Source organism: Anabrus simplex, chromosome 4, assembly GCF_040414725.1.
Source record: "Anabrus simplex isolate iqAnaSimp1 chromosome 4, ASM4041472v1, whole genome shotgun sequence".
Taxonomy (NCBI): domain Eukaryota; kingdom Metazoa; phylum Arthropoda; class Insecta; order Orthoptera; family Tettigoniidae; genus Anabrus; species Anabrus simplex.
Window position 1 is genome coordinate 83,825,127 of NC_090268.1, and position 11,160 is coordinate 83,836,286.

Consider the following 11,160-nt stretch of genomic DNA (forward strand, 5'->3'; position numbering starts at 1 on the left):
GTTTGAGAATATAGTTCATGGCTCGCAAAATGTGGCAGTCAATGAATTGGGTGGGGTAACCCCTGGCGGTAAAGGCCTTCCTCAAATTGTCATTGTAGAAGGCACGGGATGGGCTTTAGGGGTTGAACAAATCTGTTTACCTTAGGTGGCAAGGCTGAATGGTAGAGATTGTTTCGTGTGATGGGGTGAAAACTGTTATAGTGGAGATATTGCTGATGGTTGGTGGGTTTGACATGTTCTTGTAATTTAACACATGTACAGGTTGGGTATGATTTCTTCAACTGATATGCTATATAAAAAAATGTCTTTTCTACATTCCAGAAAACAGAAAGTGTCTTTCGTCTTAATCGAAAAGATCTTCTGGCTTCAGAATTTGCTGTGTTAGTGGCTCTAGAATTTGGATTGCATCTACCCACATGGGAAGTTTTCCCTCACTACCAGCGCCTCATTTATGAGTCCTGACACCTGGAGAACAACACAATTTTGAACAACTCTGCTGTCATCCAGGAGAACTCTTCGTCAGTGCGAGGAGTGTTCTAGCAGAGCACCTAATTAGGTGAAGACATTCTCCCAGATGAAAATTCAAGAGTTGATTGGACCAACACCAGTGCATTTTGTCAGCTATCTTAATGAGGGGAATGTAGCCCACTAATCATATTTCATGGTGGTCACACTTAACAAGGTAAGGGATCTTGACCACAGGTTTAAAAAGACCTGCTGGAGTCTTTCCCACTCCCTTATCTTGAATTTAAAGCTAGTCAGTAGGGAAGACAAATACTAATGTACAATTTAAAGCATCAGTTTTGTACCTTTTTGTTTGTGATGTTTTTATTTTAATTTGTTTTTAAATTATTCATATGAAAAAAACTAGTGTTTCTTATATGAACTGATATGTCTTTTCGTTAATCTAGTGAGGATAGCTTTTAATCTCAGTTTTTTGAGATATTTGTTTTGTGTTACATTTTTTATATTGTTGTATTCATAACATATATTTAAAATAAATTCTACCTTACATCAGATCATTGAACAGTTTTGGAGTATGTAATACATCACCTGAGAAATGAATTTTCTTTCATGGTGATAGTATTAATCCTATATTGAAATGATGTGAATAATATATGTATTGTATGCAGAAAATGGAAGTGTCATTGAAAGAAACATTGCAAACTTCTCCTTGTTAATCAAGGTGCAATGAATTGTATGTTAAGACTGGAAATTAACTGGATGGATATAGTTACTTACTTTCAAGATAGATATAGTAATATAGAACACACATGAAAAATTATAATAATATTTGAATTCACTTAATTTTTTATTTTGTATGTGAACCTGTAAGATGGATCATTATTTTATTCAGTAAGAGTTATATTATTCCATAAATCCACTTTTACCAAGGCAGCTGTAACTCTTATGTTAGTAGTTTATGTTTTACTCTGTTATGGTATTGGAACAATAGCTTGTGAATGGCTCTGTATAAAACTTGAAGTTTGATTGGGATTTTTTCTCCTCGTTCCTAATTTAAGTCAACTGCAAACCTATATCCTAATAAATGAGGAAGGAGAAATACCCAAGATAATGGTAGGAGTGTGATGTTGAATGCTCTTCTGATTTTCTAATTTCAGACAGTATAGGATATAAAGAGCATTAAGTCAGAATGTTTGGCGTAACTTTCTAAAGGTGTGAAAAGGGAGATGTTTAATTTGAATTTGCTGTAATGAGATTCTTTTTTCATATTGTCATAATTCCTACTTACATAACATTTTAAGATGTATTTGAGATATTTTATGATTTGAGAATGTACCTTTCATAGATGTCTCTTTTATTGTCTTTTATTTTATTGTCTCTTTTTATTACCACAAGGGGCTTTACTTCTGGAGAATATACAGTAAATGGGAAGTGTATTATCAAAGATTTGAAGTGAGAAAGTCCTCAATTTCCCATAATGTCATCCATTTCAACTGCTGATCTGATGCAATGGGCAGTAAACATTTATCATCATCATCATCATCATCATCATCATCATCATCATCATAATATTCTGGCCCCTTGCCTTAATAGTCAGCGTAGTGGCCTTCAGTTCATAGGGTTTCATTTATGATTCCAACAGGCCTAAGATTTTAGCCACTTTTGGTTAATTCCTCTAGATTGGGGACTAGGTGTTTGTGATCATTTTAATACACATGTTGATTTACATACGGAATAGCATATCACACTTCCAACCACCATAGAAACATGCAAAAGTGAACACATCCCTCCACAAAGCGTTGGCATCAGGAAAGACATCCTTCCATAAAACTGGGCTTAACCCATGTACTGTAAGTACCAACTGCAGATATTTAAGTGGTTGAAACACAAAGGAATAATTAACATGACCAGGAACAAGATTTTTTTTTTTTTAACATTGCACTAACACATCGAAGGTTTTTGGTGATGGAAGCATAGGAAAGGGCTAGGATTGGTAAGTTAGTCACCCTGGCCTTAATTAAGATACAGCCCCAGCATTTACCTGGTGTGAAAACAGGAAACCACAGAAAACCATCTCCAGGGCTGCTGACGGTGGGATTCAAACGTGCTATCTCCCAAATGCAAGCTCACAACTGTACGACTCTAACCGCATGGCTAACTCGCTCGGTGATATTCATATTAATTTACTTTCTGTGTGATATCCTGTCTGGATCAAAGTTTTACTGTAAATTCTTGGCATGCCGTAGGGAATTTTATGATAACAGTGAACATGAACTGGAATATCTGTACTTAGTCATGCCATAAGTTCTGTTGGTGTTATTCATGTCATATACTCATATTCTATCTTGATTTACAAATTACTTCACTGAACATATTTAATTTAATCAATATTCTTGTATATTATAGAAGTGAACTAATTTACTATTTCCTCAGATTTCTCTCTTTTTCATTCATCTTAAAAGCATGCATTCATTATGAAACATCTCATTCCAAACTCGGTGTTAGAAATAAGTCATCTCTCAAAATAGGTTGTTGGAATCAAATTTTCCTCCAGTCTTGCTTTCAGTTTATCTTTCAAACTGTCAAGGATCATATTGTACTCAACAACAGTTTCCTCTAGTCCTTCACCCTTTTTAGCTGAGTCATCAGGCAGTTGAAATATTTAGCTAGTTAAGTTCACTCAAAGCTGAGAGCAAAAACCAGAAAACAGAAAGCCATCCTCTGATCATCACTGGGCATTATCATCACTGTAGAAAAGGAGAGAAACGAATATTTAAATCCCAGTTGGAGTTCTGTACATATGATGCCATCTCAAGTCGAGACTGGACGAGAATTTACTTCAACCTTAGACTTGCCACAATAAGGCTCTCAGTCCATGGCATTTGTCACTGCATATAGTAAAGACATCTAGTGAATATGTGAATTGTGATAGCAGGGTTGTCTCGAGAAACTTGCAGGAGTGCAATGTTCATGATGTCAGTTTCAGGAGTTTTGAGCTCCGTGATGTTCTCGGAAGTCTCAAGCAAGAATATTTTCAATCCTTAAATTCCAGTTAATTCCTCTGTACTAGTTCTTTCTGCAGGATTACTTATTCTGTTTAAATTTTAGATCAAAACAGTGAACTGTAACTCTGGGGATAAGAAAGCAAACAAAGAAATGATCCTTACTGTTATTTATTTTATTTACTTGTGTCGGAAGCATACTTAATCATACAGTTAAAAATAAAATAATAATTAAACTATTTACAAAAATTAACACACAAAGGAAATTGACCAAATTTACTGTACATTTAGATGGTTCTGGTGCGAGAGAATCAGCCGTGTAGGAAATGTCCTAGTCCGTTGCCCAGGGAATGCCCTTACTTTTACCGGAACACAGACATGTAAACATATTATCAGAGTAAGTTTAATATTTTTTACATATCGTAATACTCCAACTTAATAGTGTTTTACAATTCTTGATGATCTTAAATCAGTACTTAGGACGTGTTGACTTACTAGTTCAAGAAATGCGGGCATGTGCTTTTAAATGTACTTAAAGACTTGCATGCACTGTACTTAATATATGCTTTTTTTTTAATTTGTCCCTAATATTTAATATGCCAAGTATGTAAATGTAAAAACAGGTTCAATCCTTACTTGTTTCTTTGAAGAGGCAGTAAAACTGATGTTAGAATTTTATTTTGTGATGATGATGATGATGATGATGATGATGATGATGGTTTTATGACCCGCTACGTTTTGAAACAATAGTTTTCAAGTTTAAACTCTGTGTGGATGCTATGTTGAAAGGAAGATTATGTTAATATCATAATGGAGTTAAATAATATACTTGAGAAGAACTGAGAAAATGAATATGTTAAAAACTTTAACAACATTTGTTGTATGTTTGAAATACAGTAAACCAGTGGTTCCCAAGGGGGCAATCGCCCCCAAGTGGGCGATTTGGGGGCGATGAGTATCCAAAGGGGGAAAACTAAAATAGTACTCTAGTTGCCAGGTAGCACGAATCACAGGCTATTCTCAGCCGGCCATTTCACTGCACTCACCCCTCTCCGCAGTCCCCTCCTGTGTTGTTCAGCATGGTCGACTAATGACTCAACCCCCCACCCCCTCTGCCATCACAATACGCTTGCCATTGACCTACATTCGTCTTCAGGCTCAACTAGCCTTTGTGTGCCTCACCATCAGTTTTGGTGCATGTCTTTTCTGTGTTTGTGTTGAAATGTAGAAGTTCATGCACAGTGGATTCAAAAAATAAGAAGTGTCGTCACTCAGCTGAGTACTTAAAATTCGGTTTTATCGGGTCACCTCAAAATGTGCAGTTTCCACATTGTCTTTTGTGCGATAAAACATTTACTAGTAATGAAGCCATGAAGCCTTCATGAATGAAAGATCATTTATCAAGAGTACACAGTGATAACGTGAGTAAAGAACTTAGTTATTTTCAACACCGCAAAGCTAAAGCTGATAAACGGCCTAATGTGAGTGAATTACGTAAGAAACGAGCAACCGATCTTGACAAAGGTCTTCTTGCTTCTTACGACGTGTCTTTATTGATTGCTAAATGTGGTAAACCTCACACAATTGGCAAAACTCTTGTTTCACCACCTACCAAAAAATGTTGAAATCATGCTAGGCGAGGGCCCTGGTAATAAGTCAGTCGGTTCCTTTGAGCAACAATACTGCTTCCAGGCGAATTGACGAAATGGCCACGGACATTGAATCCAAATTCGCCAATAAGTTGAAAAAATAAATTTGCATTGCAGATTGATGAATGAACTGTGATTGGTAACAAAGCAATTTTATTAGCTTATGTCAGGTTTATCAATGAACAAAAGGAAATTACTGAAGAAATGTTTGCTAAAACGAAGGGATGGACGATTTTTGAAGTGGTGCAAGATTGTTTTAAGGAAAAAGAGATTCCCCTAACAAACATGAGCGCTTGCGCAACAGACGCGAGGGCGTCATGCTGGGTTTCTAGCGCACCTTAAGAAAGAAGTGCCAGAGGTCATCACTATTCACTGTGTCATTCAACGTCAACACTTTGCTGTGAAAAAATTGAGTGGTATCCTGCATGAAACCCTACAACTGGTTATTACTGGTGTCAACAATGTCTGTCTGTCTGTTAGGTCATCAGCCCAGAGGTTGGTTGGATCCTCAATTAGCATCACCAAAGGGTATGCAGTTATAGGAAAACCACAAAAAACCAATGGCAGTACCAACATGAGGCGTACTAGGCAAGATGAGGAGTGAGGTAGTTTGCCATTGCTTTCCTCACTGGGCCAGACAGTGCTATTGTAGCACAACTAACCCTATGAGCAACACCTTTCATGACACTCAGACACACTGGTTGTGCTCTGAATGTCATTAATCAGCACCACCCATACCCCAGCAGCTTCCATATTGTCACAGCCATGGATGAGACTGGGACTTCAGTGGAAGCTACAATTTGCTCTGGCCTGTGCCAAGAGATGGATGCAAAAGTACTGTATCCATCAAGAAATGACAGCAGGCAGAAATATCAACAGTATCAACAAAATGTCAACAATATCAAAGCTAATTCCTTCAGTGAGCGTTTGTTCGGACAGCTTTGCCATGAAAATGATGAGGAATTCGAACGCTTGCTTCTACGTACAACCGTGAGGTGGCTTTCCAAAGGAAACTATTTACGCTGTTTCTTCGAATTATTTGACACGGTTACTGAGTTTCTCGACACGTCTGATGCTGTTTTAAGTGAGAATTTGAGGCAACGCAGGTTGGAACTTGCGTACTTTACAGATATTTTTGAAAAAAATGAACGAAGTCATATAAGGCTTCAAGGAAACAAGATGAACCTTATGAAGGCCAAAGGAATTCTTTCATCATTCATCGCCAAGTTTGATATTCTTAAGGTAAATATTGGCCGTAAAGAGCTGATTCAGTTTCTTACCCTTAAAAGGTGTTCACTGTCAGATAATGAGACTCCTGAATTCCCAGAGGACAAAATCGTAATTTTTGTTGTTCACCTTGACCAGTTAAAAACTGACATGGAATCAAGATTTGAAGATTTGACCAAGTTACAAATTCCGGATTGAATTCTAGATCTCGTTTGAAGCTGTGGATAAGCCTGATGACTCTTTGCAGACGGAGTTTCAGGATCTGATGTATGATTGTGAGGTGAACATTGTTTTCAAGCAGAGCGGGTACGAGTTAGCCTGAGTGAAGCTCATGGACACTTATCCACAACAATGGGTAAAACCCGAACCACTTCTCATCTCTTTCCCGTCAACATATTTAGTTGAAAAAGGATTTAGTTCTGTTGTGCAGCTCCTCACAAAACAAAGAAATAAGTTGGACATATGCCTCAGAGGAGACTTGCGCCTGAACTTGACGAACATAAACCTGGATATTCAAGCTTTAACTGAAATCCATCAAGCATAAGGCAGCTATGGAAAAGGTAAAATAAAACAATAACAAAGTTTTCAAACTTTCATTCATTTTTCAAATTTTAACTTACACCTTTTTCAATTTTTCCAGATTCCAATTTAAAGATGAAAACATGTACCGGTACTCCTGTTTTTTAAATGTACGTCAATGATCTTACTTTATTATTTCACTTCTTTGTTCTTAAAAATCTCTGTAAAAATTTACATTTTAATTGTTTCTATTTTGTTTAAGAGTGACAGGATGAAACTCGTTTGGTTGTTTTTGTATATGGTAATAAAATTGTCCAAAATAATAAAACTTCTTTATTATTTACACTTTGCTTCAAATTAAAATTAGATATACAAAGAAAATGAAAAGGGGGCGATAGGTGTTAGTCAACTTCTAGAACGGGAAGATGGGCCACAAAAGGTTGGGAACCACTGGAGTAAACATTTTATATCAGTAGAAAAATTTTTGTTCCATGTCTGTAAAGCATCTAATGTACATGGGACTTGCCCCTTTTCACTATACCATCAATAAAGTCTGTATAATTTTTGGTAAATAAATAAATAACAATAATAAATCAATAAGATGAATATCTGGATAATTTGACAGTATAGCTTCTGGGTATAGTACCTAGTTATGAAACATGCCATCTTCTGTACTAGTGAAGTTGAGTGATAATGGACTTAATTCCCTCTTATGAATCTTTCCCCCAGTTCGTACACAAGATATTTCATCTCCGTTTTGTGGAATCAGCTAAAGTTGTAAAAAATAGAGATAATAGAAGTTCTTGCTTGAGGTCATAAGAATTTACATTGTTTGAAGTTCTTAGTTTGTACATAGGGCCGATGTTAGGCCCCTTAAAACAACAAGCAAGTTTGTACATAGGTTTTCCACTGGCATTTCCTCATATGTAAAAGATTCCTACATTGAGGACGCTGTTACTTGCCCAACCAAATTTGAATTGAATTTCTTCTGTTAAAAAGAATGTATGAAGAATTAATACACATGCATGTTTATTTTAGGTGAGAAATAATATTCTTTGCAATGGTGGTGCAGTACTCCAGAAAATGCTATGGAATTGTATCTTGAAGGCATTTGTTTGCTTTGTTTATCAGTATTGTAAAACTTGTACATCATCTGTCTAAAATGTTGGAAAGTGACAATCTGTCATTTATTTTTCTTATAGGGTATTACAATAGTTACCAGGCCTGTGTGCTCACTGTGTATGGGAAGTCTGATAACATGTGTAACTGTGGGGTCTATACTAGTATGTATATCACTGTAGTGTTAGGGTTATCTGATAACATGTGTAACTGTGGGGTCTATACTAGTATGTATATCACTGTAGTGTTAGGGTTAGAATGGAACTGGCCAAGGCCTCAAGAAAAATATTATCCCAGCATGTACTTCATATTGAAATGGAGAAAAATTTCAGACTAGCCAATGGGGGATTCAGTATCTTCTGTCCACCACATTAACCAGTGTTCTGATGTGCTGAGCTATCCAGGTCAGTATGAAAACAATTATTATAAATAAATATCTCGCTATTTTGTTTGCAATAACTCCATTGAATGGGAATAATGTAATAGTTATATTTACACCCAAAACTTACCAAATCACCTTTACATGGCATTAACCCAAAATATTATCGTGTCTAGTATTCTGGGCAGTTAAAATAAAGAGATAATGGTTTTATTTGGGCAAGTTTTTAATTTTTCCTTTGTAGTCGCTTAGGGATTTTATTTTGCACTTATTTTGTGTCTATCTGCTCAACCTTGACTTAGAAGTTAGTCCTTCAGAAATGAACTTAGCATATATGTTTCCTTTTCTATAAATATGCTAATATTCTGCTCTGATTTTAGGAGACATTAGTCTTAAGTCTACTACAAGTATTCCATAACATACTAAAGCAGAATGATATTTTTAGATGAGATTTGTTGTGTGCAGTTTGTATATATGTAACAGCTGTTATCTCAGTACTAGTCATGGACACAACAAGAGAGTAAGAAATGTAACTTTTTGAGTTATTCAAAAGAAGAATCATGTTTGTAGTTACACTTTTAAGACATTTATTTTCAGACATATCTCATTTTTTGTAACATGTGTTCATGATTCATAGTCCTACTAATTTTATTGGTCTGCTATTCAGATTTCAGGAGAGAATAATTTTATAATCATCATCATCATCATCATCCATTTCAAGCTAGGTTGTAGTGTATATGATTCATTTCTGTTTAACTCTTTATCCATAGTCCGGTTCCATGGCTAAAGGGTTAGCGTACTGGCCTTTGGTCACAGGGGTCCCGGGTTCGATTCCCGGCAGGGTTGGGAATTTTAACCATCAGTGGTTAATTTCGCTGACACGGGGCTGGGGGTGTGTGTTGTCTTCATCATCATTTCATCCTTATCACGATGCGCAGGTCGCCTGCGGGAGTCAAATCAAAAGACCTGCACCTGGCGAGCCGAACATGTCCTCGGACACTCCCGGTAGGTACTAAAAGCCATACGTCATTACATTTCATTTCTTTATCCATATACTACTACTGCTCTTCTTCTGTATTCTCATCCAGATTAGATGTAATTATCATGGTAACCTAATTATCTTTTAGTCTCTCTTTCCTTTAATTTGTATCTCTTGTATCAATGACCTTTTTCTTATATTCTTGTTTAATATATGTAAAGATCCCAAAACATTGGACTTTTTTATTTAATTTCTTACCGTCTGTTCCTTTTAATCCTGGTTATCATGACTTCTATTAAGTACCTGTAAGTAATTTAATTTCTTTGATCTGTAATGAGCTTTTTATTATTGTTGTTATTGTGAATTATCCTCTTATTTTAAAATACAAACATGTCCCAAATTCCAGACAGTTTTACAGAAGACGGTGTTAGTTGGCACTGAATGTTGCTGAAAATGTTTATTCCTTTGCTTAATAATGCCTACCTGGTGGTCATGATTGTTAAGGCGTTAAGTATATATGGTGTGACACTGTGTTCAAATTCTGTTGGTGGAAGAAATTTTCACCATCAGAATGTTAGCCGACAGGCTAGGAGAAGTAGTGGTGGTGGTATACAATTTACAATAACTGGATTGCGTGCCAAAAGCCTGGATTCATTTCCAAACCTGTGTACTGCGTTCATATGGAATGAAGGTATATTACACTTTATAGTGATTCATCTGTTGGATGGAGATGTTAAGCCTTGAGCAGACCCCTTGATGTTATTAGACAGGAATAGACTATATGCCGACACTGGATTTCACCCTCTCCCTACATCATCATTACCTCCTTGCATCCAGACACTCAGTTCGCCCATGGGTGTCGAATAGAAAGACCTATACTTGGCGAGCCAAACATGTCCTTGGACACTTCCGGCACTAAAAGCCATACACTAAATAAAAATCTTAATCATTTGGATGTAACTTGTTTATTCTCTAAATTGCCATTGAGAAATTCGAACACAGAATTATTTTGTAGGTAATGAAGTGATATTTTTCTCTACTTTCTGTTTCTGTCAGTGGATCTTTTTATTTTTTCCACCGGTTGTTAACTAGATGTAAATATGATTTATTTAAACAGATAACTGAAAGATTCAATATGTAAATTTTGCTACAAACATCCTCGTGTTATCAGTATTAGTTTATTCAGTACATTATGTTACTAACTTGAAGCAAGTATTTGATAAAAATTGTGAATCATGTCACTGCAGTCACCATGTGACAGTAGTGGATTTAGACATCTAAGGTAGAGAATTCCATATTTATATACGAGGGTTGGGGCAAAAGTCATCGCAACTATTTTTTTTCTTGAAGATACCAGTCAGGTTGGAAAATGTGACATATACAGACGAAAGGACAAGGTGTTAACTACATGTGTGGACAATGAATAGCACTGAAATATTGTAACACACTAATTTATTACAATAGTATACAGGGCAATATGGCCTTCCCGGTGCAAAGGAATGACAACACAGTACACATCAAGTTGACATGACAAACCTGGGCCTAAGGACCCTCAAAGTAGTCCCCTGCTACTGACACCACATGCTGCCAACGATGTGGAAGGCGCTGAATACCATCTGCCTCAGCATTTGCCGCACCATGTGCGAATCAGGTCACCTGTTGGCACACAGCATTAGCAATGTCCTCTCGTGTTGCAAACCGCCTACCACGTAGTGGTTCCTTAATCTTTCGAATGAGATCAAAGTTACAGGGCGAAATGTCGGGAGAGTACGGTGGATGCTCCAATTCTTCCCATCCCCAACATCGCAGTAGCTGCCCCAC

General features: G+C 36.6%; 1 protein-coding gene across 2 annotated transcripts in view; it reads left to right on the forward strand.

Annotated features, from left to right (window-relative positions):
• Window positions 1–8,164, forward strand: part of LOC136871654 (CDK5 and ABL1 enzyme substrate 2) — a 177,560-nt gene extending 169,396 nt beyond the window's left edge. For both annotated transcript variants that reach the window (XM_067145134.2, XM_067145135.2), the window contains one exon: window positions 322–8,164. In XM_067145134.2, the coding sequence (XP_067001235.1) occupies window positions 322–462 (141 nt within the window). In that variant the 3' untranslated portion in view covers window positions 463–8,164. The remainder of the gene's footprint in view (window positions 1–321) is intronic.
• Window positions 8,165–11,160: the final 2,996 nt, after the last annotated feature.